General features: G+C 63.4%; 2 protein-coding genes across 4 annotated transcripts in view; one reads left to right on the forward strand and one right to left on the reverse strand.

The window, feature by feature from the left end:
* LOC133776648 (sodium/mannose cotransporter SLC5A10) overlaps positions 1-27949 on the forward strand; it is a 49508-nt gene that overhangs the window by 10719 nt on the left and 10840 nt on the right. For 2 of the 3 annotated variants that reach the window (XM_062215763.1, XM_062215765.1), the window contains exons 6-9: positions 937-1042; positions 1295-1375; positions 2530-2735; positions 5416-5551. In XM_062215763.1, coding sequence (XP_062071747.1) covers positions 937-1042; positions 1295-1375; positions 2530-2735; positions 5416-5551 — 529 coding nt within the window. The remainder of the gene's footprint in view (positions 1-936; positions 1043-1294; positions 1376-2529; positions 2736-5415; positions 5552-27949) is intronic. The other variant, XM_062215764.1, reaches the window with a different exon arrangement.
* Positions 2822-27447, reverse strand: LOC133776647 (protein FAM83G-like). Its single transcript, XM_062215761.1, has 5 exons — positions 26772-27447; positions 14231-14398; positions 7844-7968; positions 5999-7241; positions 2822-3199 (listed from the first exon to the last, which is right to left on the reverse strand). Exons 1-5 carry the CDS (start codon positions 27330-27332, stop codon positions 2822-2824), a joined length of 2475 nt encoding a protein of 824 aa, XP_062071745.1. The 5' UTR covers positions 27333-27447.

Genomic DNA, 27949 nt, shown 5'->3' on the forward strand with positions numbered 1-27949 from the left:
ACCCCCTTCACCCCGGCCCTGTCTTGGGCCCTGCCCTTGTCTGCCTGCCAACTCCATCCTTGGACAAGGGCCAGGGGCCTCCCTTGGGGGTGGGGGAGTCTCGCCCACTCCCTGGGCCTCAGTTTCTCCTCCTGCTTGGATATTCAGCAGCCTTGGGCTCCTCCGCCTGGGCTAGAGGCAGGCGCCCCTCCCCTCTAGCACGCTGGCCTGGGAGCCGGGATCCCATCCCGCCTGGGGACCCTGGGGCTGGTGGGAAAGAGTCCCTGGAGCCTGGCTCTGGCAGTACTGATGGCCCCAGGCTGGGCCAGGCCACGGAGGGAGCACAAGGAGGGGTGGGCTCCACACCACCCGGACCCCAGGAAGGTGCGGGCCTTGTGCAGTCACTAGCCAGCTCAGCTGACCCACATGGCCCTGCCCCAGCCTTGTCGGGAGCCTCTCAACCCCGCAGGGTATCTGGGGCTATCTCCCCTCTACTGAGCCAGCACACAAGGGCAGAGGCTGTGTCCAGGCTAGCCCCCAACACAGGACTCCACATCAGTCCAGCCTCACTGGGGGTCCCTGGCACACCTATTTCCTGGGGTCTTCCAGCCTGCAAGCTCCCACCCCCCACCTCTCGGAGTCCTGCCCAAGGACCCCTGGGATGGAGGAGAACCGGGCTCCCATGTGCACCCTCTGCCCCAGGTTCAATCACAACACCGCTCTCGGGGGGCAGTGGCCACTCTGGACTTTATTAAGAACAGAAACATCCCCCAGCACGGCTGGACACAGCCCCATCACCCTCACAGCAGCCGCGGGGTGCGGGCAGGTGGTCTCCCCTGCACCTCCTCCTGGGGGGGATGGGGGCACAGAGGCCCAGGGAGGGCCTTGCCCGAGGTCATCTGGCGAGCAGCAGCAGCAGCACCGGGGGCCTGGGGGTGACCTGCGTTCCCTCCGCAGCTGGACCTGTACGCGGGGGCTCTCTTTGTGCACATCTGCCTGGGCTGGAATTTCTACCTGTCCACCATCCTCACGCTCACCATCACAGCCCTGTACACCATCACCGGTAAGGGGCTCTGCAGCAGGGGCCGGGTCGGGGGCGAGGGGGCGGGGCCTGACCCAGTGGCAGGGCACGCCGTGTGCACAGGACGCATGCGCAGCGCGGGGCGGGCACAGCCGGGCAGCTCCGTGGGCTTGGTCTTAACAGCTCGCCCAGGTCTAAAGGCCCTGGGCCTGGTGTGTTGGGGGTGGGGGTGGGGGTGGCTCCACCAGGAGCCCCTGTGTCCCCTCCGCCTCCCAGCAGCTGTTTCCACCGCAGGGGGCCTGGTGGCTGTGATCTACACGGATGCCCTACAGACGCTCATCATGGTGGTGGGGGCTGTCATCCTGGCCATCAAAGGTGAGGGCGGGCAGGCCGTGGTGGGGGTGGGGGTAGGGGCGGGGCTGTCCCAGCACCCTGCGGTCCAGCCACTCTGTCAACTCCCGCTGCTGGACACGGGGGTGGGGGGTGGGGGGGGTGGTGGTGGTGGTGGTGGTGTTAGGGTGGGTGGGGGTGGGGGTGGGGTGGGGGGGGCGGAGATGCGACAGCGTCACATCCGAGCCAGAAGCTGACTCAGGAACACAGGGCGAGCCTGGCCCGCCTTGGCTCGGGGCTTGGCGGCTGAGGTGGGGCCGAGGTGGGTGTGGATGAGGCAACACAATTAGGAGACCACAGAAGTGCCGGGGCGCCTCCTCCCATTGTTTGAAAATCCTGTACAAAATCCCAGGAGGTGCTGCTGCTGTCTTCGGTTACACAAAGGCAGGGGAGGGGCCAGGAGCTGACACGGATCTGCGGCAGCAGCCTGGGAACCCAGGCAGGTAGTGAGCTCCCCGTCTCTGGAAGTGTGCAAGCAGAGCCACAGGGAGCCCTGTGTAGCATTTGTGCACCTGCTCTGAGCCTCACAGGGATCTGGGGTCTGGACACAGCCCCTGGCCTGGCTCCTCCTCCCAGATTCTGCTGTGGACAGGCCCGGGTGGGAGGAGGGGAGGGCTTCCTATACCCACTCTTTCTCCTCTCAGGCCAGGGGAACCCTGGCCCCACCAGGGGGAACCCACCCAGCAAAGCCCAGCGTGGACAGGAGGGGAGTGACCAGGCTGGGCAGGACCTGGCTGTGAGGTAGACAGGACAGTGACGGAGGGGAAGACCCCTGGCTAGAGCCCCACCCACCCTGATGGCCATTCCAGCTCTGCCTAAGTCAGACCCGTCAGAAACCCCAGGTGTGGGAGTCCACAGAGCTGGCACGGAGGCCCATGCCTGAGGCCCAGAGGACATCGCGGTGCCCGGGTGCAAAACACTCATCGAACAGTATTATCTTAAATACAATAACATATACATTCAGTTCACCCCCTTAAAAAAAAAAACCAAATCCCTTGCATACCTTCCCAAGAGCTGGGAAAGGTAAGAAACTGGAGTCTGGTGCAACCGGTGAGCTGGGGGCATGGTGGTGGTGGCGGTGGTGGGAGGAGCCAGGACCACCCAGCCATCCCAAGGTGCTGCCCACCCGACTCCTCCAGCCTTCCACCAGATCGGCGGTTACGGGCAGCTGGAGGCAGCCTACGCCCGGGCCATCCCGTCCAGAACCGTTGCCAATACCACCTGCCACCTGCCTCGTGCCGACGCCATGCACATGTTCCGGGACCCCTACACCGGGGACCTCCCGTGGACTGGGATGACCTTCGGCCTGACCATCATGGCCACCTGGTACTGGTGCACTGACCAGGTGAGTGCCGGCGCTGCCCGCCCGCCCCGCCCTGCTGCCCTCCAGGGCAGGCTCTAGGCAGGGGAGGTCCAGGCTGGGCCAGGCTGCTAGGGGTCCTTGCGGTCCCGGGGGGCCTGGGCCCTCCGCTTTGAGTCGGATGAAGCCCACGGGCTTGCGCCCGTCCTGCCCTTGAGGTGCTTCGCCTGGGACAGTTTGGAGTACGGGATGCCGAGGGGACTCGTGTGCTCCTCGTTGTTCCGGGCCGGCCTTGGGCTGCCGGGGTCGGGCAGCACGCGGGGTACGGGACCAGGCTTGGGCTGCCAGTGGTGGGGGCCTGCTGGGGCCAGGCCAGCTTTCCTGGGAGAGCTCTGGGCGCCATCAGCAGGGCGGAAACGGGGGGGTCCTGGGGTCCTCAACGGCCGGACGAAACCATCTTTATCCCTGGTCCCTGAGGCAGAGCCCCCATAGTGGTGGAACTGCTGACCCTGCTGGGGGGGTGGGGAGAGAGGGAGAGAGAGAGAGAGTGAGAAGTGTGTGCTGGTGCCAGACCTGTCTGCCCACTTAGGGCCTCGGCTTCCCCTTCTGTCCTGCAGATGCGTCTGCTCCTTGGGGTCGTAGGGCAAACTGCTGTAGCTACCTGCTCCCTAGCCCCCACCTCTAGCTGCACACGGCTGGGAAATGGACAGAGTTGTTGAGGGCAAGGATTGGCAACACACCATCCGGGCGGCCTCTGCCTTCTCTGGGCAGAAGCAGATGGTATCCCCGGGTCCTCCTGCCCAAGGAGGCTCCAGGGAACTTGCAGGAGGGAGTGTGGCTCTTGGCATAGGTCCAGTGGACCCTGTCTCCGGCCTCCGAGACTACAGTATGGGGCGAGGCTCCAGCCAGCCAGCCCCATTCACTAGCTGTGACACTGAGATTGCGAGATGGAGCAGCCCAAAGACCCTCCTTGGGTTCCAGCAGTGGGAAGTCCAGGAAGGGAGATGTCAGAGGCACTGGGAGGCTGCCTCAGTTTCCCCACATGTAACATGCTGACCTAAAGCAGGGCTCCTCCCTCTCTGGCATCCTGAACCCGAGGTAGCCTGTCCAGGGCACACATGGGCCCACGGCAGGTGTCACCGAGGTGGGTGGGGGGTGGTGCAGGGGCTGAGCCCCTTAACCTCAGCTGCCCCCCCCCCCCCCCGCCTGCCCGGCACAGGTGTGTGTGTCTGTGTGTGTGTGTGGGTGGAACACGATTCAGAAGCTTTTCCCATGAAGCCACATGAGTCAGCACATCCCGGCCTCAGGGTCAGAGCTGGACGGGGCCGAGGAGGGAGGGACCTGTGGCCGCCAGCAAGTGGGGTCTGGGGCTGGGTCTGCCTGAGGCCGCCAGGGCCCCCTGGCCTCTGGGCGGCCCCCACATGCACCTGTTGGTTCACGCTTCTCTGTGCCACGTGCCGGGAACCATGGGTGCTGCCCGTTGGCTGCACCGTGCTCTGTGTTGTTTTCTGGCTCGTCCACACTTTTTTGTCATCAGAAACGAAACCAGTATGCGAGGTGAGGGCTCCTATCTGGCACCTGCCATGGCCCTCCAGGGGCCTCCAAGTCCCTGTTGGTAAAAGCAAGCATGGCTTCTCCCGGGGGCCCTTGCAGTTCTGTGACTCCCTGCTGTGTGCAGCACCTGTCCTCGCCCTACAGCTGATCCGAACCCCGCAGAGAAAGGCTGCCGATGGCTCGGCCGTCTCACGCGCTCCCTGCAGCGAGCCTGCGGGTCGGAGGCAGTGGGGCACAGTGGCTCACAGGTAGGGGCTTGGGGAGGGAGTGCCAGCTTCCCACAGGCAGCAGGGCCAGGCTGTGATCTGTTGACCCCCGAGGGGAGGGTCTCAGCCTAGCTGCTGTTGGCAGTGTGGGCTGCTGGTGAGTCTCGGAGCTCCCGCCTCAAGTGTTTTCACCTGGGGGTTACAGCAGCAGCCCAGAGAATATGGAACAAAACAAAGCAGGCAGCTGCTGCCTGTCCAAGGTACCAGGGCGCGCAGGGTTCTGGGTAAACGTTTCCAACCCCGGGGGCTCCTGCAATCACAGGACAGCAGAGAGAAAGGCCCAGACAGAATCTCCTCTATCCCCTGGTGGGGAAACTGAGGCATGGGCTTGTCAGCACAAGCCAGCTGAGGCAGGACAGAAGCGGCTTGCCCTGTGCTGGTGATGCTGCGGTATCTGTCCTCCTTACTGTGTGTGACACAGTAAGGTTCAGTAAGAGCCACGCTGGAGCCGGCACACTCGGGACAGAAGTTGTAGAGGGTGGCTTGGTGCAGGGCAGCCAAGGGGCAATGCTTAGAAGCCAGAGTTAGAGGCTGCATGACTGCGAGGTCTTCAAAGCCACCTGACAGGCCTGGGAGCTGCACTCTGCGAGGGACACCTCCACCAGGAAGCTTTTTTCAAAGGGAGTTGGGGTAGGCATTTGGCTTAACAGTTAAGACCCGGGTTAAGACAGGTGCATCTCATATAGCAGACGGCACGGGTTCAAGTTCCAGCTCTGGCTCCTGCTAGGATGTATCCTGGGAGGCTCAAGTTCCTGGGTCCCTACCACCCACGTGGGAGACCCAGTTTGAGTTCCTGGCTCCTGGCTTCAGCCCTGCCTATCACTGGCCATGGAACTCAGCCCCTGAGGCCAGCAGAGAGAAGTCCCCCAGGGCTGGGCTCACTCCTCTCCCCGTCACCACCCCAGGTCATCGTGCAGCGGTCCCTGTCCGCCCGGAACCTGAACCACGCCAAGGCGGGCTCCATCCTCGCCAGCTACCTCAAGATGCTGCCCATGGGTCTTATGATTATGCCGGGCATGATCAGCCGTGCGCTCTTCCCAGGTAGGAGACGTGCTGCGGCTGCCGAGGCTCAGCCTCAGGCGCCCAGCGTTCCGGTACTGGCGGAGTACAAGGAATGCATGGACGTGAGCAGCTGCCCAGCCTGGGGCGGTGGTGGCGGCAGGGAGAAATGGCCCCCGGGGCCACGGTCCAAGGGATGCACATGGAGCTGTCTTGGCATTGGGTCGGGAGAAAGACTGCTCACTGCTGTGTGACCGCGATGATACAAGGGAGCGTCTCTGTGCCCTGTGCTTCCCAGTGCGCCAAGCAGGGGCTGAGCCACCACGCAGCAGGTGTCTGAAATCTCTGGGTATGGATATGTGCATTGTCAGCCTGGTGGAGGCCTGAAAATGGCCCCCGCCCTGCCCACCATCCATCCCCCTCCACCCCCCATGTGGAACAGGTGCGCTGGGAGCACGGGAGCCCCGACGCGAGGGACCCCGGACTCACCTGTGTCTCCTTGTCTGGGGGGCGCGGCGCCTGCGTCTTCCGCGGCAGCTCCGTCTCTTCTCTGCCGCGACCCTGGGCCCACGGCCCGGCATAGGTCCCTCGGGTCACATGTGGGGCACTCAGCTGCCGGCGGGGCGGCTGGGCGGGCCCATTGGCCAGCTGCTCTGAGTGGTGCCTCCGGAGGGGGACCGAGCGCTCCCTCACTTCAAAGTACTCATCGGACATGGAGGAGGCCGCCGAGGGCCGCCGGGGACCGTGGCCATGGCTGGAGCTGCCCGAGAGGCTGTCCTGGTCACTGAGGGTCACGTAGTCGTCGTCATCCTCCTCTTCCTCTCCATCCAGCCCATTGGGGAGCCCCGCCCCTGGGTCGCTGGCATCGTCCTGTGTCATAGACGGCTGCCGCTGCAGGGGGCTGCGCAGCTCTGCCCTCCTGTGGCTAGTTCCGTTCTGGGGGGGCTCTTCCGCTGGGGTGTCTGGGGCCAAGCCGCCACTGTCATCACTGTCTTGGGCAAGCAGTTGTGCTACGGGAACCGTGCGGGGCTTGGGTACCGGGGGCTGAGGCTCAGGGTGGCCCTGGAGGAGATCGTTGGCAGCCGGGACCCTGTCCTGGGGAGTGCTGGGCTGTGGGGGCGGGCAGGGCTCCGGGGCGGGGCGGCCGTCCTGGCTCTGTTTCCACAGCTGGTGCTGGGCGCTGGCGTGCGACGTGTCTCGGATCTTGATGCGGTTCATCTGACTGGGCTGTGGGTTCCAAATGTTGGGGTCGATGATGTTGATGTAGCCCAGAATGTCACTCCCGGGCTCTGGGTCCGGCTCCACCCACGTGGGCAGGTAGTCGAACATGTTGGCCCTCTCGAGGTTGAGCAGTCCCGGGTGGATGGGCAGGGGCGGCTCTGGGAGGTCCCCTGGCCGCTCGGCCGGTGCCAAGCCGGGGAGCCCTGGGGGCTGCTTGGTCTCCTGTGTCTCCGAGGAGGTCTTGGCCAGCTCGTCCACGCTCTTAGCCTTGACCAGCGCGTACTTGGGGTTCACAAGCTTCTTGGCCATGGAGCCTGCGGGCACCAGGGGGACCACGGAGGGCAGAACAATGGGCTCCGGCTCGGGCTCCTTGTCCATGGGGATGTCCTTGAGGCTCACGCTGTGCGACGTGAGATACAGCTCCTGGAACTGCCGGTCGAACACCTCTACCACCTGGCCCGACAGCACGGTGATGACGTTCCGGTCCGTCCTCGCCGCCGACCACGTGAAGCTGCGGGGCAGGGGGTGGGGCAGCGCTGGTCAGGCCCACCGACCGCCCCCCATGGAATGAGCCCGCTGCACACTGCAGCTCCCTGTGTTTCACTTTGGCTACAGGACCCCAGGGTCAAGTGGGGGCACAGGGCGAGGGTTGAGGGGTAGGGGTCAAACCCGAGCCTGGGATGTTGGGCTATTATAGCACTCAGTAAGGCTGAGAATTCCAGTGTAGCCCAGACACGAGGTCACCCAGCTCTGATGGCTGGGCTGCCTCTGGCTCTTGCCATCACCCCCCATCCTCATCCCGCTCCCCACAGACAGCTCCCACAGTGACCACCCATGAGCATGGGGAGGTGTAGCCTGGCTCAGCCCACACCCCTCCTCAAGGCCAGGGACACTTCGGGCTGGGACAGCAGCCTCCCTGGACAAAAGCCCCCTTCTGCTTAAAGGCCGACACGGATGGGTGTGACTCAGCACCCCCCCCACCCCCCCGCAGCGTTTTTTAGGAGCAAAGAACCGGAATAACCGGGGTGTCATAGGTTGGGATTAAAGGCAGCAACCAGCCGGGAAGCTGGGACGCCAGTTCCCCCAGGGCCCCCAGAAAGCCAGAGGAGTCACCTGTAGGAGCCGCACGCGGCCCGGTCTCCATCCACGAACATGAACTTCTGGGCCAGGGCGCCCTTGAACTTGGTGGCTGACCGCGTGAAGAATTCGGTTCCCCCGCTGCTGCGCACTCTGAGATTCTGTTTGTGTGTGTTGGGGGGAGGTAGAGAGCCAGAGTTAGAACCACAGCGCTGAGCACACAGGGTGGTGAGGAGCATGGGTGGGGCGGGGAGGGGCTGGGAGGCCAAGAGAAAAGGGACCGCAGGGCCCGGAGCAGGTGGGGCGTGAGGCTGCCCATGAGGGGCCTTGGTCTCAAAGGACATCTGCGGCACAGCATCAGGCAGAACAAGACCTGCGCAGCCAGGCCTGTTAGGGGAACAGCACAGCAGGTGGAGGTGGTGCTCGGGGGTCCGTGCAGCACCTACATTAGGGAGCCCCCAGGCACGGCTGGGGCTGTGCGGCAGGATGTGGGGGGTGTCTCCTGAGGAATCGGGGTCTCGTACTCCGACCGACCTGTGGCCTCCCAAGATGAGGGACCGGCACCCCTGGCTCGTTGCCCCTGGGGTGGGCTCAGTTTCCCCAGGGCAGGGCTCCTGCTCCCCATGGCTGGGACGCTGCTGATAGTCAGACCAGTTCCTCACTAAGCTGGCACTGTCTGGCTATGGGGCAGGCCCAGAGAGGCCCTGGGAGGCCACGGCATGGGACCAGAGACCCAGAGAAAAAAAGAGAGAGAGAGACTGCTCTCAGGCCAGAGGAGTGCAGCGTGGACCACAGCAGGTGCAGGGCCAGGTCGCGCCCCTCATTGCAGAGGTGGGGTGGGAGTGGCGCGAGAGGCCAGTGCAGACCCCAGGAAGGGCAGGGTACGCCTGGCTGAGACCCAGACATCTGTGGGGTGGCTGAGGGCACCCTGCAGAAGCCCAGCAGGGCAGGGCGCCAGACGCAGGTTCCTGGGTGCCCTGGGGAGTGTGATTCAGGAGGCCTGTGGTCAGGCTGGGAATTTTAGTTTTCACACAAGCCCTTGGGGAGTCTGAGACCTGGCCAGGGCAGCAACCCCCTCCAGGGCACCCTGGCTGGAATGCGTGTACTCTTCCTGTGACGGGCGTCTCACCCCGTTCCCGAAGGGCTCTGCGCCTCGGCGTCGGGCTCTGGGCGCTGACACATCTTTCATCAGACTGGGCTGTCCCCAACTCGTCTGTCCCCTCACCCACTCACTGACCCCAGCTTATTAACTGCCCACGCGTCCCCTTGTTCACAGACCCCCAGCGACAGACAGACAGACAGACAGACAGGGAGATGTCTTTGACAAGATCTCACCATGTAGGTGAGCGAGAGGCGGACGAGTAAACATAGCCAGTCCGGGCTGGCTGGGGACCACACGGGAGTCAGTCCCGGTGTGGGGGTGGCATGGGCAGCTGTGGAGAGGGAGAAGGACTCTGGGTGGGCGACACCAGGCTCTGGCGTGAGGCTCAGGCTGTAGAACGGGCTGAGCCAGATACTCATGGGTGGCCTGGCACCTGCCGAGGGGCCTGGGCTGTGTCTCCCCGGGTGTGTGGGGGGGCTCATAGCAGAGAGGGAGGAGGCTGGATCTCCAGTGGGGAGATGGAGCAGGAATTAGGGCCGGGTGCCTGAGAGCAACAGGGCCGGCCAGCCCTGCCTGTGCCCCTAAGGACGCTCCTGGCATCAGTGTCCACGGAGATTGGCGGGGTCTGTGGGCTCCAGGGTGGGTCCCCAGCAGTTGCCCACCCAGCTGTGGGGTGGACACTTGTCTCCGAGCCCAGCCCAGGAGGCAGATAAGCCTCTGCTCCCAGGGCCAGGCCTCCTCCCACCCCCGGGCTTGTCTGCACACAGCCAGCTCAGCAGGAAGCTGGCCGCCGCCCAGGACAATTAGTGCTCGTGACTTTGTACCGGGCACGGAGCACGCTTGGGGACAAGAAGTTGGAACACAGATCTCGCAGGCCTCCCTGGCACCTGTGCCGACCACAGGCCAGCCCCGCGGCCTCCGTGGTTTCCTGGGCCTGCGCTGTGCACGTTGGGACCACACACCGGTCCTCTGCCTGGGAGACCAGCCTCCGGCCACCACGCCCCTCCCACCGCAGTTAGTCCCCGCCCACCCGAACCCTGACACGTCCGGCCCTTGGTGACTCAGCCTGCGCGTGAGAGGCAGGCCTTGGCCGTGCGCTGACTTGCTGGGTGGCTGGATGCATGCAAGCCCCTGGCCTCCTCCGGGCCTCAGCTTCCCTGCCTGCACGCTGGGGTCTTGTCCCAGCGAACTCTAGCGCAAGGCAGCCGCGGCCAGGGCTGTGGCAGGGCCCCTCCGTGGCCGGCTTTGTGGGCTGTCCTCTGCCCGTTCAGGGACTCCACCCATGGGGCCTGGCCTGGATGAGCTAGCAAGAGGCTGCTCACGTGAGCAGGAGTGGAGAATCCCACAAAGACGCATTGTCTCTGGGCTCCTGGGACACCCCCAGCCAGCAGGGCCTGGGCAGACGGGGTTGAGGTTCACCTGCGCTGGCCCAAGCGGGGTGGCCCAGGCAAGTCCTTGGACCCTGCTGGACCTCAGCAGGTCAAGGGCAAGTCGGGGGGTGGGAAGGGCCAGGCATGGCTTCATCTAAGGGAACAGCTTCTGCCCCAAGTGCTACAAGCAAGGGGGACGAGGCACCAGGGCTGAGAAACTGCTGTACCTGCCCCCAGACCACCCCCAAGGGAACTCTGGGACACCTGAGCTCTCCTGGCCTGACCCTGTGCCAAGCCCACCTGAGCTCAGACCACCTGGAAGCAGAGTGGGGGCAGAGCCTTCTCGAGCCCTGGCCCACCATGGCGCCAATCTCGGGGCCAAGCGGATGTCGACCATGCCACTGCATGCCTCAGTATTCTCATTTGTGAAGTGGGCCTAACCCACCCTTGTGCTGTAAGGGCTGCTATGAGGACCGAGTGAAGTTCAAGTGCAGGGGGCCTGCAAGGTGGTGGTGGGGGGTGCCCAAGACCTCCAGGAGGTCACTGCAGGGCTGTGACTGTACGCAGGGCGGTGTGTGGGGAGGCATGGACTCCATAGGGGGATGTACTTGGTGGATGGCTGGGGGCGCTCAGGGAGGGGAAGTGACTTGCCTGGAGTCTCCCAGTGGGCAGGGTGCAACCCAGACCCAGGCACTGAGGACGGGTCTCCTGCTGCCCACCTCACAGAGCGGACTACAGGATGAAGGCCAGAGGTGGGGCGGGGAGACCTGAAGCTGCATCTCGGCCAGGCCTGAGCCGGGACCAGCGAGGTGAGGCCAGGTGCTGGGGTGCAGCAGAGCCTGACGTGGGCGGTGGGGGCCTGGGCCCCCGAGCCAGCCTCGGGCTCCCCAAAGTCCCATTGTACTCTAACACCTGGGGTCAGCCCTCACCCTGGGCTGTTGTGGGAAGCCCTCTGTGACCCACCTGTGGCCCAAGGCAGGTGATGAGGGGGCTGGGGAGGAGGGCCAGGCTAGCACTGACGTGCGCTGGGAGATGCTCTGCTGATGGTTGGCATCCCCCTGGGCCACCAGGACCCCACCCCCCATTTCCCCTTCGTGACAATTACAAATGTCTCTCTCCCAGCAGACAATGTCTCTCGTGTCCCAGCGGACATGCATATCCCATCATGCAGTGCCCGGGTTCAAGTCCCAGCTCTGCTGGTACAGATCCTGGAGGACAGCAGGCGATGGCCAGGTTGCTGGGGCCCTGTCACCCACGTGGGGGGACCCAGATTGAGTTCCTGGCTCCTGGCTTCGGCCTGGCCCAGCCCTGACTATTGCAGGCATGTGGGCGATCTCTCTCTCCACCATTCTGCCAAACAAACAAAAAGTGTCTCTGGGCGTTGCCAACGCGAGCGCCCCCTGGCGGAGAACCCCTGCCCTACACCCTAGATCTATCAGACCCAGCAAGGTCAGAGAAGGCTGCAGACAAGGGAGGAAGGAGCCCCAGGCCGGAAGAGCTGGGCCTGGCCCGTCCACGTGGGACCGAGCTGCGGCTGACCCAGCATCTGCACCGCGTGCCCTCCCACGGCGACGGGCCTGATGTCTCTTTGTTCGTCAGACATTGTCCGGCTATCGCCCAAGTGACTGCTGGTTTTTCCAGTTTGGCTGCACAGAGCAAGGTAGTTTTGGACCAGCTCCTGTTCTGTCTGAGCCATGGCCCCCAAGGGATTTGGGGGGCACCCCTCAGCACCCAGGATCAGCCTCCAATGTGTCCTCACCCTGGAGAGACCAGAGGTGGAGTTGGCCCCAAGCCATGCTCAGCATTTCCCAGGTGGGTTTGTGCAGGCTCGAAGGGGGCAAGTGAGGTAGGCCCCACCAGACCCTGATCCAGAAGCCCCTGGGCACTTGCTGGGGGGGGGGGGCGGGAGCAGAGCTGGGGTTTCATGGCCCACCCCCAGCCAGAGGCCCAGTGCCCTCCCTATAATGACCACCCTTCCTGCCAAGTAACTGCGGCCAGTCCCGTCTTGCAGAGACAACAGAGGCCCAGAGAGATGCAGTGGCTCTGCTCAAGGTGGCTGAGCTGAGCACCGCCCCTGGTGTCGCCTCCGACGGGCCCCTGACACCTGCAGGGTTGCAAGCATGGCCCCACCAGGCACAGCGGGCACCCTGCTCCCAGGGTCTGTGCAGAGCCAGCCAGGGGCTGCCCAGGGCGGGCACAGGGATTACAGGCAATGGAAGTGCTCCCGACCGGCCCGAGGACAGGGAGGTGGGCCAGGCAAGCAGGCCCTTGGCAGGGTGCCACCTGGTCGGGGCTGGGCCCATCTGCCCAGGGCTGCAGATGGAGTAAGCTCAGGTCCAGGGGTGAGCAGGAGGAAGCTGGGGTCGCACTCTCCTAGGAAGGGTCTGTCACCCCGCTGACCCTGCCACCTTCTGCAGCAGGACAGGCTGGGCCAGGAACCCACAGTGCAGACAGGTGGCTGTGGGCCAAGCGGAGGACCGAGGCTGGACGGGGGAAGGAGTCATACCCACGCCAGTCCCAGCCCGGGGCCTGGGCTTTATGGTTATTGCCAGCAGCTCTCCCCAGCTTGCAGTGCGCACCTAAACCACCGCGTCTCTGCCTCTCCCGCCAGGACGCCAGGGATGGCGTGGGGCTGAGCGACACGGCATGATGCACCAGGCTCCCGCTGGGTGTGTGGTAGATGCACAGGGTGATTCGAAGCCCCTGCCAGGGGTATGGGGGTCTCTTCCCAGGCCCAGGGGAGGGCTGGACAAAGAGCCCTGAGGTTCTCCAAGCTGCTGCCCACGGGGCCAGGGCCTTTCCCACACTGCGCTCTCTCTGGCATGAGCTGTCACCAGGGTCAACCCCTGGCACTAATTACACGGCGGGCAGGCGGGCAGACGGCGTGCAGCTTAGGGTCCACCCTGAGGGAGACCACATGAAAACCTCCCAAGGGCGAGAGACTCACTTCGGAGCACTCACACCCACTGGAGAGGACTCAGCTGGGGCGGGGGCAGGGGTGGGGGATGGGCGCTTGACTGGCATGGGAGCCTCAGCCCTGGTGAACCTGCCTGGTGCAAACCCCCCCCCCCCCCCTTCTCCTGGGATTTCTGTGAAGCTCACAGGCCTGACGCCCAAGGAAGCTGGGCCCACTCCCCTTATCTTGAACTCCCTAGCCGAGACACCTGGGCACGTGCCTCCATGTCCCCCCAACCTGCATAATGGGAACACCTGCCCCATCCCACTGCCCACACTGTGGAAGTGGCAGCTGGCATTATTTGGGCAAACAGTAGGTGTCAAACAATGGCTGGGTGGAAGAAGGAGGGCCCCATCTAACCCCCAGGAAGCCGCCAAATGCCAAGGGGTCTGAGCGGAAGGGCCCGACCACACGGGCTCACCCGCCCCTCTGCTGGACTAAATGAGATCCGGGAGCCCAGAGAGGGGCGGTGACCGGCTCAAGGGTGCACAGCCCGGTCCCTCTCTACCTCCGCTCCACACGTGAGCCTCAAATCCATTCCAGCCTTCTCTAACCACAGCCCCACGGGGCTTCCTCTGCCTGAGCTGGATCCTAGCGCCACTGACAAGGACAGGGATTTCTGGATTAACCCAAAACAGAACCTTCCGGGCGTGAGGAGCTGCCAGGGGAGGTGGTGAGCGTTCCACCTGTCCCAGGAGCTACGCAATCGGACAGGTGGCCTCCGCGGCAGGGGCTGCTTGGAACAACAGGTGATGCAGTATCTGGCTTGAGCCCCAGCACCTGGCCGGCAGACGCCTAATCAGTGTTTATCTTATCTCTGCCCGGGGAAGGCAGTGAGTATCCTGTCCCTTGGGGGCATTCCAGCAGAAGCTAAGGTGCTAGGATGAGCGAACTTGGTGTGCCCGTGCCCGTGCCCGGCACGGGGCTCCGCCTGGAGCGGACAGGCACTCAGCGTGTTTGTGGACTGACTAAAAGACCTCTGCCCTCCGGCCCACCTTGAGGTGCCCCAGGTGCATGCGAGCCCGCTCACACATGTGCAGGAAGTGCCTGATGTTGCTCTCGTCCAGGATGATGTACACGGCCACTTTTCTCTTGAAGCCGGCGTCCAGCAGGTCCTTGAAGATGTCCACGTCGGTGAACGTGTCCATGACCACGGCTATGACCTGGGTGCAGGAAGAGAGATGTCAGACGGCACAGCTCCAGCAGGGTGCACGGCCTTCCCCACCCCCACACCCTCCGGGTGCCCGCGGCCGCCCGCTCCCCGGCAGCGATAGGGTCAGGGCTCAGAGGTTCCCAGGCGGCGACGCAGGCTGGACTCACCGGGCCGCAGGGAATACAGGAGTGGCACCCCTGTCCGCCTGCTGTTTCCGTAACACAAGACCGCAGAAAACAAAGCCCGGCTCATCGGGGGGGGGGGGGGGGTGAGGAACAGACAGGGGAGGCTGAGGGAGCTTTAGGAGGGAGCCTGGGGCTAAAGGCCCGGGAAGAGTTGGTGGATGGCTCCAGCACTGTGTCGAGTGTGCCCGGGTAGCCCGGGGCAGCCTCCCTGGCACCTGCTGCAGCCGAGCCGTGCAGCACCAGCTCCAGGCTCAGCCCAGAGTGCCGGGGTCGCTTCACTCCTGGGTTGCATTCCTGAGCCAGGGCCAGATGTCACCTGACCCTTCTCCCCACACCCAGGCTGCTGAGGGAACCAGGGAGGAGGGCTCCAGCCTTTGCCGGGGCCCCCCTATGTCTTGGGCCGGTGTGGACTTTGGCAGGTGCCCCATGCCACCGTCACTCTCATCTGGTCTAGACAGAGCCCAGAGTAGCATGAGTGTTCTTCCTGTCACCTGACCACACCTGTCCCCAGTCTCCTGGACCTGGCTCAGGGTGGGGTCCCAGAGGTCAGGTTCATCTGTCCAGCTTGAGCCTGGCCAAGCCCAACCGGCACCTCTGCTCACCCCCTCCCTGTCCACTGACAGCACAGGGGGCCAGACCAGGGCTCGAGGCTGCCGCTTGCCCCTCCCACCCCGTGGAGGTCTCAAAAGCATCTGGAGGAGCCTTGCTCAGAGGGGCCAGGGCCGAGCCCTAGGCCACACAGTGACCTGGGGGGCACGGTCGGGCTGAAACCTCCAGGAGGGTGGCCTGGGGGGCGCCCCTCGCAGGGTGACGGGAGACAGCCCGGATGCTGCCGGGACGCGTGTGCACGCCCCACGGTGAGCTCACCGGGCTGGCCTCTGCAGGCCCAGCTGGGCTCCTCCTGGGCCTCAGGCCCCTGCTGATGCCTGTTGCTCACCTGGCACCGAAACCCCAACTCCACGCCTGCCCTGCCGTGAACCTTACTGCGCGACCTTGTGGCTCTGCCCGTTTGTGATACAGCAACACACACCAAGATGCCCACGGCTGCCTTCCCGCCTCGGGCAGCCTTGCTCACTCAGCACAGGTCCCCAGCTGTGCCCTCCCTCAAGCACCATGGGGCTGAGAGCCCCGTGTGCAGCTGGACAAACTGAGGCTGCAGGGGGCGGGGCCAGGCCAGGGTTCAGTCTCAGTGGTCCCAGTAGATGCAGGTGCAGCTGGTGTGGGGGTGTGGGGGCAGCTGGGTGCTGGGGCCTTGGGTTTTCTCTATGCTCTGGGAGGTGACAGCCGCCTGCTGTGTCTGTGTCTCTGAGGGGTGTTGGGGGGGGGCTATGGGAATAGTGGATGTGGGGGCTGGCACTGGCAGGGACCGGCTGAGGGAAGGTGACCCCCTCGGAGGGGCTGCCCCTGGTCGGGTAGGAGCTTAAGCAGGTGCAGTGAGCTCCCCATTCTAGATGTTCAATACTGCTAGGGGAGGGGGTGGGCTCCCAATGACCTTGGATTTCACTACCTGCTGTGCGTGATGAGACTCAGGGTGGGGGTGGGCAGCAGACCCCATGGCCCCAAAGCCACTCCTGGGCAGGCAAACAGCCTCAAGGGCCGCCCTGGAGCGAGGCCTGACCCGGGCAGCGGGGTCAGGGCTGGCAGAGGGGGACATGCCCCAGCAGGACCGTGTGCTCCGTTCCCGGCATTGCCTTGGCCCCGTGTTGCCGGCTGTGGGTTTGGCTCCCTTTGGGCCTGCCCCCCTCTCCCCCATGGGGCCCCCAGGTGTTGAGCTTGGTTCCTCAGCAGCGATCAGCAGCCCCCAGTCAGACCCACCAAGGTTTCCCAGAGGCCTTGAGCCCTGTTCTGGCTTCCCTCCCTGCAACTGGGAAAGCTGGGAGGGGAGACAGTGACCAAGGCCATGGTCAGGGACTGTCTCCCCCCCACCCCACTCTCTGCTCCACAGCCTGGGAGCCAGCCCCAGCCCCTGCACAACCTGATGGGTCACACCAGTCCCCAACAACCCCTGTCTGCTTTGGTTCTCACAGACACACGGAGCAGCACAGGTTCTCTGTCCCATTTTACAGAAGAGTACACTGAGGCCCTCCTCGCCCACTCACGACACTGTGAGCTCATCTAGGGCAGAGCCCAGCTCAGGGTGTGGCCTAGGGTGAGTCTTCAGGAAGTTTTTATCGACTGAGACCAAGAACAGCTGGCTGGCTGTCCAGGAGCACCTGCAAGAGACAGGACACATGACACAGGTCACAGCCAAATGCAGATGTGGGCCCGGCTCGCTCTGGTGGTTCAACCCAGTTCAGACATCCACGGAGCTGGCCCTGCAGACAGCACACGCCCGCCGCGCCCTGCAGCCCAGCGCAGTGCCCCCCTGGGGTTCTGGACCGGTCAAAGGCGGGGTTGGGGGATGCACCAAGCAAGAGGCAGGTGGCTCAGCAGGGTTCCCACGCTGATCTTGCTCTGTTGGTGGCGGCAGGCACCAGCCATGTCCACATAAGCAGCGGGCACAATGGCAACTAGGCGTGTGCGTGTCCCACGCCCAGGGCCCCGCGGGCCCCATGGCCAGGAGCCAGCCCCATCAGCAGAAGGAAGTGGTTCCTGACCATCTTGCTGACGGGAGAGGCCTCTGCTGGTTGGACCCAAGGGGGCCAGGGCAAGGATGGCTCTTTCCTGGGGACAGGGCCAGTGTGGGCAAGGGGCAGAAGGGGGCTGGGCTGCACAGAGGCGGGGCACCCGCAGGGCTGTGGTAACGGCATAGAGCTCTCATGCCTCCTTAGGGGTCCCCAAGCCCCCCAGCCCCAGTCTGGTCCTCCTGCAGGTCTTTCCAGGTGGTGTGCATACGTGTAAGCCCCCAAATGGCCTCCTCCTCCAGTGCCCCCTTGCCAATACCCTCGTTCCCCCTGCCAACCCATGGCCCTGCCACTGTATCCTGCCTGCTGCCAGCTAACTCCATCTGCAGGGCCCACCAGCCCTCTCCCAACCCCTGACAGCTTCAGGATCCCCAAGATATCCATGGGACAGGTGGACATCCGCGCCCCTCCACCCCCCCATCCCCTCTATGTGAGAGACACGGATGCTGTGGCCCAGAGAGGGGAAGGATCAGCCCCAGGTCTCCCCTGAGCCAGCAGGGCAAATGCACACGGGTCTCCATTGCCCTGCCATGAGGCCCCATCACCAGGAGGTTACTGAAGAGGCCCAAGTTGGTGAGAGGGCAGTTTCTGAGCCCCAGAGGAGCAGCCTTCACCTGCGGCCGTCCCGTAACCAGCATGGCCTGAAGCCTTGCAAACCTTGGTGCAGGTGTCCGTGGAGTGGGCGGGGGCATTGGATCCTAGGTGGGGGCGCTCTGCAAGGTGTCCTGCTCAGACTCCCTTGGCCCCAGCCTGAGTCTCTGGGCAAGAGCAGTGCGGGTCCAGGGCTGGTGCTCTCTGGGAGGTAGACAAGATGTCTCCTGGCCTTTGCTCTCTGACATCCAGACTCCCTGTGCCCCGCCCTGTGCCTAGGGGCCGGCTGGAGCATCTCACTGAGCCCAGGGGCTGGGAGAAGAAGCAGCTGCCTCCCTGCTGCCCCAGAGGCTCCTGCCTGCCTGGCTGGGTGCTGACACCAGCCTGTAGCTCCCAGCAGCCCCGTGAGGCTTTTGTGCAGACAGAAGCATCCTCACCGCCTGAGGGGGTCAGAGGGGGGAACCTGCAGAAGCACTGGTGAGGACAGGGGGTCTGCACACAGCAGAGGACCTGCTGGGGGGGGGCTGACTCCCCAGACCCCTCATCCCAAAATGTCCTGCCTCAAGCCTGTAGCTCCCAGACAGGCTACTCTTACCAAGCTGCTTCTGAGTTTTGGCTCTACCTGGACAAGACTCCTCCTTGTCCTCAAACCCTATGCAAATGCTGCCCTGGCCCCTCGGTTGCTGCTCGGGTCTGTCTGGGTGTCTGGCAGGTGTCACTCCTGCATATCTGGAGATGCCATGGTGCTGCGCCTCCTGACCACCTGCACCCGAGACCGGGTCAGCAGGGAGCATTCCCAACCTGCACCGTCTGCAGGGGCCCCCACCCCTGTCCTGGGGAGCCTGGGGGGTGCTCTGGCCTCTGTTCAGTGTTGCAGGGGGTGGGGAGAGACATACCCCTGCCTGCCTGAGCTTGTGCCCCGAAATGGCTGCAGCCTGGGTCCTGGCCCTCACAGAGCCTCAGTGACCCCACCTGGGCAAGGGGTATGGGAAGAGTCTTGGGTCTCTGGCTCTGCCGGTGGACACCCAGCCTGTGGCAGTGCGGGCTTTGGACCGTTTAGCTCCCACCCCAGCTCTTCCTGGGAAGTGTGTGATCTTGTCGCCTTGGTTTCTTCATAACAATCCCCACCCACAAGGTCCAAGGTCATGGGAGGATCAAGTGAATTCCTACAGGGAATTCCTGTAGACGCACCAGCACAGGGCCGCAGGTGCAGCTGTCCTTGCCCTCCTCCTCCTCCTCACGCCACCATCCTGAGTCCTGTGCCCCCCCCAGATCCACAACATGCCTGGGGTGGACAGGTCGGGAATGGTCACTGCCCACCCCCCACCTCTCGCCTCCCCAGGGCCAGCTGGGAGGCTGTGGACAACTGTGAGGGATTGGCCACAGAGCAACACAAGGACCTGGGCACTCTCTAAGCTTTGGACCCTGCAACAAGAGCCTGGGTTCAGCTTCCACTTCCTGCCGTGAGGGAGGAACAGAGACTGAATTTAGTGTCCTGCCAGGGACAGCAGGCAGCCCTGGGAGAAGGGAGACACCCTGATGGCAGGGGACAGCCAGGGCAGCCCAGTGGTCTCCCCGTGCAGAGGGGACAGGGTTCCCGCAGAGTGTGGCCTCAGAGATGCGGGGGACAGAGCACCAAAGGGGACAGGGCTGCACCGAGCTGACCCAGGGGCTCGTAGAGGCTCCCCTCGAGGCTTAGCTGGTTACCGTGTAATGTATGCCTGAGAGGCAACTTCTGGGGCTGGGGGACGACCACTAGAGCAGCTGCTGGTGCTCACGTGGGGCCAGGGGTACTTGTGTCCCCTCAGCTGGGATGGAGGCTCCCCTGCCACACTGGGCCTGCAGGGCAGCTCTCAGGACACTGCCTAAGTCATAGGCCAAGAGCCCTTAGTCCACAAAAAGCTAGAAAATGGACATGGTGGGCTTGGCTGGCCGTGTGATCTCTGTGACAAGGACTCAGATCTGCTGTTGTGCAGGACGCAGCCACAGCTAGTACAGAAATGAATGCAGGTCCGTGTTCCCATCGCTTACACAAGCAGGTTCTGTCTGGCCTATGGCCCACAGCCACATCTCTCACCCTGAAGTCATCTCTGGTCTCGCCTAATAAACTTTAAGTGCAGGTGTTCAATGGCTTCCGAGTAACCTGAGTGCATCCCAGAACATAGCTCTGAAATATTTAAAGGGAAAAACAAAAAACAAAGCAGCCCACAAACAGAATCCACGATGTCAGGTACCCAGCTGAAAATTACCAGACACACAAATCGGAAAAAAGTCGGTCAAAATTGACCAAAAACTAATACAGATGTTAGAACGAACTGGCAAAGACAGAACATCAGTTGTAACCATATTCTATGTGTTCAAAAGGTCAAGTAGTGATATGGAAGATGCTTTTTTAAACCAACTTGAACTTTTTCAAGAGGTCAGAAATGCACCATTTAAGATAAAAAAAAATATACCAAGTAGAACAGCAGATTAGACACTGTAGAAGAGAAGACCAGGGTACTTGAAGATACAGTAACAGGAGCTAAGCAAAATACCAAAGATGCTGAAGAACCAGATCAAACATCAGCAAATCGCAGCTCAAGCAGTCCAATAAACCTCTAATTGGAGTCTCAGAAGATTCCGGGGTTGGGGGTGGGGGAAGAGATCAAACAGTACCAACCAGGTCCCCAGGGCCAAGAAGTTCAATAATCTCCAAGCAGAACAGACAGGAAGAAGATGACCCGGGGCACCTCCTCATCAAATCACTTCAGATCAGTAATACAGAGGGAATCTTAAACAGCAGACACAGGGAAAAACAGCCACTGTCTGCCGAGGAACCAAAATAAGCAGCTTTTCCATGGGAATCAACACAAGCTCAGGACAAGGAGCAGCACCTGTGAAATACTAAAGGGAGAGCAAGGCCCACGGGAATTTTACACCCAGTGAAGTAACCTTGTGGACACACACAAGTTAAGAGAACTCACTTGGCAGAGCTGTCCTGCGGTTCTCACCAACCCCTTGCACAGACGCACACACTGAGGCTGGGAGATGGCAGCTTCTCCCTGGAGGGTTGGGGAGGGGGCGTGGCATGGACACAGGAAGAGCTCAGCTCCTGCCCCAGCACCCTCCCCCCAGCAGCAGGGCTGGGACAGTCAGTTTCCACTTCCTCTCCTCCCCTCCTGAGGTGCTGTCGCCTGGCCAGGCTCTCGGGATGTCCGGGAGGCCTCCTGGGGTCCCCCGGGTGGTGCTCCCCACTGGCTCCTGGCACTCTCCGAACCCATGCGTGGCACTGAGAGAGGACTGGCTTTGGGAACAGCCAGTGGACACCTCCAGGCTGCACAGTTCTCATGCTGTTTCTCGGCCCTTCCTCCACGGACAGGGTGTTGTGGGTCCATTCCTGCCCCTACCTCCACCCAGGGCCTCTGGAAGCCCACCTCGCATCTCCAAACACCTGCCGCCTCAGTGCTGACCTGAAAGGTCAATGCCCAGGTGTCCCCCTCTCCCCCACCCCCAGCCCTGACCGTGGCCCTGGCCTCTGCCACGCCTCCCCTGTTAGCCTGCAGTGAGTCACTTCCCCATGTTAAGCTTCAGTTTCTCTTCTCACTAAGGTGGGAGTAGGGCTGCAGGGCCTCTGAGCTCTGAGGTCCCTCCCCTCTCTGACTGTCACCAGCTTCAAGCACACCTTCTCCTCCCTCTGACTATGAAGTTTAGGGTCTCACGAAGCCCAGTGAAAGAAGGCTGCAGTGGGTCAGGCTTAAGAAGTGCCTGCTGGTCGCCTCTGACCAGAAGCCCACCCTGGCCCAGTGCCCCGGGTCTTCTGGCTCCCCCTGAGGGACCTCGGCAAGGTGTCAGGTGACCAGGGCTGCGTCCTGTGGATGAGGCCAGAGCTCAGGACCGCTCCCTGTCCCAGCAGCCACAAGGGCCTGAGACTCCTGCTGGGAGCGTAGGAGCTGGCAGGCAGTAAGCGCCAGAATTTCCACGCTGCAAGAGCTCATGGCCAGGAAGAAAGAGTCTTTGAAACTTTAGCTTTGTCAGCAACACACACGGGGGCCGGGGAGTGCCCTGACTGCCTGGAAAGTTACGAGCCGGCATGGAGCCGAGGTCCCCTGGGCACCCCGTCCTGTCTGCTGTGTTCCACGGAGCCCCTGCTTAAATGCCTCCCAGGATGGGGAGCTCACCACTTCTCAACCCAGGCCACCCCCAGACCCCTCTGCTTCCCGCTTACATTTCAGCAGGACTTTAGAGAGCAGGTGGACTTTAGAGAGCAGGGGTGAGTGTCACATGGCCGTGGAGGGGGTGGGGAGACTGGAAGGCGGAACAGTCACGGCCCCACGTGGTGTCTAACCCGGGAAGGTGCTTAAGCCCAAGGGTCACTGAAACCCCACCTAGGAGCTGGTGCAGCCTACACAGCAGGCCAGGGCTTGCCAGGCTGGGGCTAGCCTGTGCCAGGGTCCTGGCATGACCCCACATCCCCCACTAGCTGTACACTGACTGAGCATGCTCAGTGCACTCAGGACTTTTGGGCAATGCCCATTCTACAGATGGGGAAACTGAGGCCCACAGCTGTGCAGCATGGGAATGGCTGATCAAAGCAGGTGAGCCAGGGCCTCTGCGAGGACCAGCCATTCTGCTGGCCCCGTGGGAGGGCTCAGACCCCTCATCTGTGATGGGAGCATCATAGCAGGTGCTCATCTCCGGGGGTCGGCGGGGGCAGCCCGCGGGGGTGGGGCTGTCGGCCTGAGAGCTCAGAGGCTCTGGCACTCCCGCCTCGCAGGGCCGCCCTGACAACCCCTAAACTCCTAATTAAGACGCAAGCGCCGTGGGGTAGGGAGCCCGTGCAGGAGACGGGAGCGGCCAACACCTGGGATTATGTTATCAGATGGTTCCCCACCCTGGCAGCTCCTGGCCTGGGAACTGCCAGAGCAGGCAGAAAGGCATAAAAGCAGCTCCCCAAGCCTGCCGTGTGAGCCCGGGGTTCCAGCCGGGTCACCCCGGAGGCTCCCGTGGGGCTGGGAGCGGGGGCCCGTCCTGGTACTACCTGGCAAAGGGTTGCAATGAGACCCTTCTGCCTGGTGCCCTCGAAAAGGTATTGACAACTCCCGGGCCCCAGGGACCAGCAGAGGCCATGGCTGGCCATTGTCGCCGGCCCCGGGGTGGTCACACTGTGCCTCCTGCAGGTGCACCTGGAGCCTCCTGGGAACGGATCGGCTGTCCTGAACCAAAGCTGGGCGCTGGGTGCCAGACTGCCTCCCTCCACTGAGTAGCACCTGCTCCTCCTCACAGATGTGTGTGTGTGTGGGGTGCTCAGGGCTGCAGACTGCGGTGCAGGGCCTAATCCTTGGTTTCAGCCTCTAGCAAACTCTTCTCCCTCTCTGAGCCCCACCAAGTCTCGGTTTCCACCTCTGGACAATGGGGCTGAGATGAGGATTACCCGGTGCAGGTCAGTGCCCGCTCAGCACCTGGCACAGGGCTGGCACCCTGAATAAACGCCTCATTAAGCTGCTTTTATTCTCCAGGACCCGAGCGTGCGAAGGCGGGGGCCTGACAGACAAGGCGAGGGCTGATCGGGCACCCTGGAACCTGGCTCAAGTCCTTTCCTGCTGGGTGCCCCTGAGCAAGAAACTGAGCCGCTCTGAGTCTCGTTCCCAAGCCCCAGGCTCCTGTCCAGCCGCCGCCGCTTGCACCTCGGCCCCTCTCGGTCTGCTCAACTGTGAAATGGGGGGGGGGGGGAAGGTGTCCTTGTCTCTGGGCTGGAGGTGGCTAGGGAGGGATCGCGGAAGGGGCCCGGCTCCGTGTCGTGTGCGCATGCGTGTGCTGGGGCTCGGCACCTGCCCGGAGGGCGGCTTGGTGCCTATGTGGACCCCTCTCTGGTTGCGGCAGACCCGACCCGGCTCAGCCTCACCTTGCGCCAAGGCTGCAGCAAGGGAAGGCCGGCTCGGCCCTGCCAGGCGTGATTCTACAGGCCCAGCCTCTGGTATGCATTTTGAAGCCCACGGCAGGTTTCTCCCCTGCCAGTGGCTCCAGGGGGCTGCTGGGAAAAGGGCAAGCAGGGGACCTCCCATCTCGAAGACGCAGCCCCCTGAGGCTGAAGGGTGGCTCAGAGAGCACCAGCCACTGCCCTGGGGGGACACACAGCCAGGGCGGTAAGACTCAGGGCCCACGTGGAGGGGTCTGGAGTCACAGGACAGGGGGCATCAGAGCTGAAGGGACGCTTAAGAATCTTCAACGCCTGTACCCATTTCACAGATGGGATGGCCGGGGCTCAGAGCCAGCTGCAGGCAGAGTGGGGGACAGTGGAACCCAGCACCCTGGCTCTTGGGATTTTTTGCCCACCAGTTGGCTTCCAGCCTTGGGAAGGGGGCGTGGCGGGAGCCGTGCCGGGAACAGCCGCTCCCGGCGGCCCAGGTAGCGTGGGTTGAGTGCTCTCGCTGTATCACTTCCCTGCCCCAGGCTCTGCCTGCTGTGCTGACGACGACACGGCACGGTGAGTGAGGAGGTGGCGGGACGGGCTGGGCTGCCGCCCTGACTCAGCGCCAGCAGCCCCAAGCCCAGGAGCCCCCAACATGAGAAGGGGGCCCGGCATCTCAGCCAAGTGGCCCCCTAGTGAATCCCCCATCTCAGGCCTGGTGGGCGTGGGGCTCGCCCTACACCAGGCACCTGTGTGAGGAGGGGACACAAGGTGATTCTCAGAGTGAGCTCCTGGCGGGCGGGCAAAGCGCCCCGTCAGCGTCCAGCGGCGTCCTGGCCCTGCCCATGAGCCTGGGAAGCAGCCGGGGCAGGGGAGACAGAGGATTGCAGGTTGCCCGGATCAGCCACCCCTCCCAGTCACCCCATCCTGCCAGGGCCGGAGGGCAACACAGGCCTGGTGCCCGCTCTTCCACCCAAGAACTAGCTCAGTGACCTTGGACTAGGGCCTTAGCCGGTTGGGGCTCAGTTTCTGCATCTGGGAAATGGGGCAGATAACACTGCCTGAGATTATAAAGCACCTCACTCTTTGGGCACGGTAGCCACTGTCATTACCGCCCGCCCACGCATGCACAGTGCCACCCTGGCACAGATGCGACAGGGAAGCAAGTGGGGGCATGGCTCCCCACGGCGCTGTGGGGTTGTGAACAGGTCTGCCCTTCCCCGTGCCCCAGGGTCCCTGTCCAACAGGGCCATCTCTGAGGCCCTCCCGGGGGACACTGGAGGACTCCCTGCTAAGTGGGACGATGCTGTCTCAGCAGTGGCTGCCCCACCTCGAGGGGTCTGAAAGCAGAGGGTGCTGCCCATCTCCTGGGGACTGCAGGGACGTCCCCTGGGGTTGACACACATGAAGCAGCCCCCACCCCCCCGAGAAGGGCTTGTCACCATAGACAGGGGACACCGACAGCCTTTTGGGGTTTTTGTCGAGAGCAAACGTTTCTTCCAGCACGAGGCGGGGAGCCCACGGGCCTCCACAGTGTGGCTGCATCTCACCTGTGCTACAGACACGTGGGGGAGGAAGTGGGGCTCTGTGGGCACAGCCCTGAGTGCCCGGACTGGCCCAGGCACCCCTACCTGGCCCCATCACTGTCTACCTCGATGTCTGCGAGAGATAAGACCCTCGAATCCTGCAAGCCAGGCTAAGGGGAGGAGAGGCCTAGAGAACGGGGAGCACTGGCCCTGCCCCTCCGGCCTCAGTTTCCCCCATGCACTTGCTGGCTAAGGGGATCACAACAGCCACTCTCCGGGAACTCTGTTCTGCCACCTCCAGCCCCATCTGGCGCTGATGTCACTGATGTCACCAACACCCCCATGGCAGGTGTGGGCCAGGCTATTCAGCCTTAAAGCTATGAGGGCTCCTTCCTCCCCCTGTTCCTCCAACTCCTCTCTCACGCCGTCACCGGATAGTCCGTCTTGACAATAGCCAAAGACACAGCTCTCTCTTCCTCACCGCCTCCGTTGCACGGAGCAGAAACCCGAAGCCGCAGAGCTGCGGGCCAGGGAGCCGAGAGTGGGTGGGTCGGGAGCCACCTCTGTGGGAACCTGAGCTGGAGCCAGCTCGTCAGCTCCAGACCCGTTTCTGTTATTTCTGCTCCCAAGAGTTCCTCACAATCCCCCCGGTCAGCCAGAATGGGCCCGAAAGTTGGCGTCCTGGTCTCGGGCAATCAGCTGCCCAGTTCTGGGATCAGGATGGGGATGGTTAACTGGGCCAGAATAGCTCATCTTACAACCCGGGGCCGGACGGCCCTCAGGATCCTTCTCCACACAGCAAGCTTTATCACCCACATCGGGAAAAGGCACTTCCGCTCAGCAAGGGTCACCGCTGTCCAGCCAGGGCCTGTCTCGGCCAGTGATGATAAGCACTGCTTCTCAGAATGTATGTCAGTGTGTCAGCCCGGAGCGGCCACCACAACCGGGGGACTGCACCGCCCGGCAGGGCCCAGCATCCAGCCGAGCCTCAGCTGGACACACGCCACTTCAACCTTGCTCATCAGGCTTGGAAAGCTCTGGCCACTGCAGAGCTCACGGGGAGGCTCAGAGAGGGTGAGCGATGCCCTCTGGGGAGCTCAGCATGACCAGGAAACAGGCAGATTGGAACCCACACCTGCAGGCCAGCCTCAATCTCCAAACACATATCCCACGGTCCAACAAAATCTCTCCCCAGCCTGGAGCTCGTGCCGTGTGCGAGGAGCTGCCTCCTCCCCAGGGTGAATCAGCGACACTAAGACAGAGCAGGAGAGAGAAAGCTATGGGTTTCCTTCCCACCCCACCCCACCCCGCCGGCTGCAGCACCTTCTTCTGGGGAACCTGCTCACCAGGTCTGGGGAAACCGGATACACCCTCGGACAACATACAAAGGCCGGGGGAGAGGTGGCAGCCCACTGACACCTGCCAAAGGCCAAGAATGAAGGCACTCCATTAAGGCTGAAAGGACACCTCCTCCAGGGAGGTGGCGGGGCAATCCATAGACAGACCCCGCCTCTTCCCCCCATAGTGAGCGTGTGAGGGCCAGGCCCCCTGCCCAGTGCCCCCTCACCTTCTGGGCCTGGCTGATCATCTTACGCACCACCTCCTTGATGTGGGCCTGGCCGTCCAGGGGCGGCTGCATGTAGACATTGGCCCTGGTCACCCCGCGGTAGGCGATGGTGTCGGGCCAGCCCAGGTCCAGTTGTGGGATGGAGCGGTCGGACTTCTGGGGCCAATACTCCAGCGAGGGCAGTGGTTCGGGCTCCGTGGGGTCCCCTCCTGCCCCACTGGCTTCTTCGCCATTGGGGACCCCAACGCCACCATCGCCGCCACCACCACCTCCTCCTCCGCCGCTGTCCTCCGCCCCCTGGGAGCGCCCTGTGCTCCGAGGGTCCTCAGAGCCCGGGTCGTACACCTCGATGGTCTCCAGGATCCGTTTGAGCTCCAGCTCGGAGAGGAAGTCCCGGATGTTCTCCCGCTTCAGCACCTCGTAATAGGCCTCGGGGCCCTGGGCCACCAGGGCCTCCAGCGCCAGCCGCTGCTCCTCGCTGTAGAAGAACTCGGGCTTGGACTCGCTGGAGCGCCAGTTCACGTGGTTGTCGTCCAGACACTGCACCTGGGAGAAGGCCATGGTGCCCACCTGCGCCGGGCGCGCCTGCCACCGCTGGGCGGGGGGCGGGGGGCTGACAGCCGGCTCCTAATTCCAGCCCCGACCGGGCCCCGGCGCGCTGTGGAGCCTCCCTGCTCCTGTGCCCATAAGGAACCTGCAGAGAATGAAGTAATGAATGCGGGACGCAGGTCAGAGAGCAGCGGCGGGGGAGGGGCAACGGCAGGGGGTGTGGCCGGGAAGGGAAGTGGGGAGGGGGAGCGGAGGGGCTGGAGGTGGGAAGGGACCAGTCAGGGGCTGGGGACCCGGGGACGGGGGCGGGGGCCGCATCCCCAGGGTCCGGCGTGCCTGGATCTGGGAGGAGGGGGCGCAGTGGGCCCACTTGCCCCACTTTCGAGCCCTAAGGCAGCTCTCTGAGCCACTGCCTGAAGCCCTAGGCAACTTCTTCGGGAAACTGAGGCAGGCAGGACCCCTTTCCCCTCCAAGTTTCCGAGAGGGAGAGGCAGGAGACCGAACTTGGGCGTCCGGGCCGCTGTTGAGCGGCGCCCCGCATTCCCAGGGCTTCCGGGAAGGGAGAGGGTCTTAAGATCCCCGGGCACGGGCAACCCGAGAGGCCTGCGCGGAGGAGGCCGGCGGCTCCA

This window comes from Lepus europaeus, chromosome 18, assembly GCF_033115175.1.
Source record: "Lepus europaeus isolate LE1 chromosome 18, mLepTim1.pri, whole genome shotgun sequence".
NCBI classification, from domain to species: Eukaryota; Metazoa; Chordata; class Mammalia; order Lagomorpha; family Leporidae; genus Lepus; species Lepus europaeus.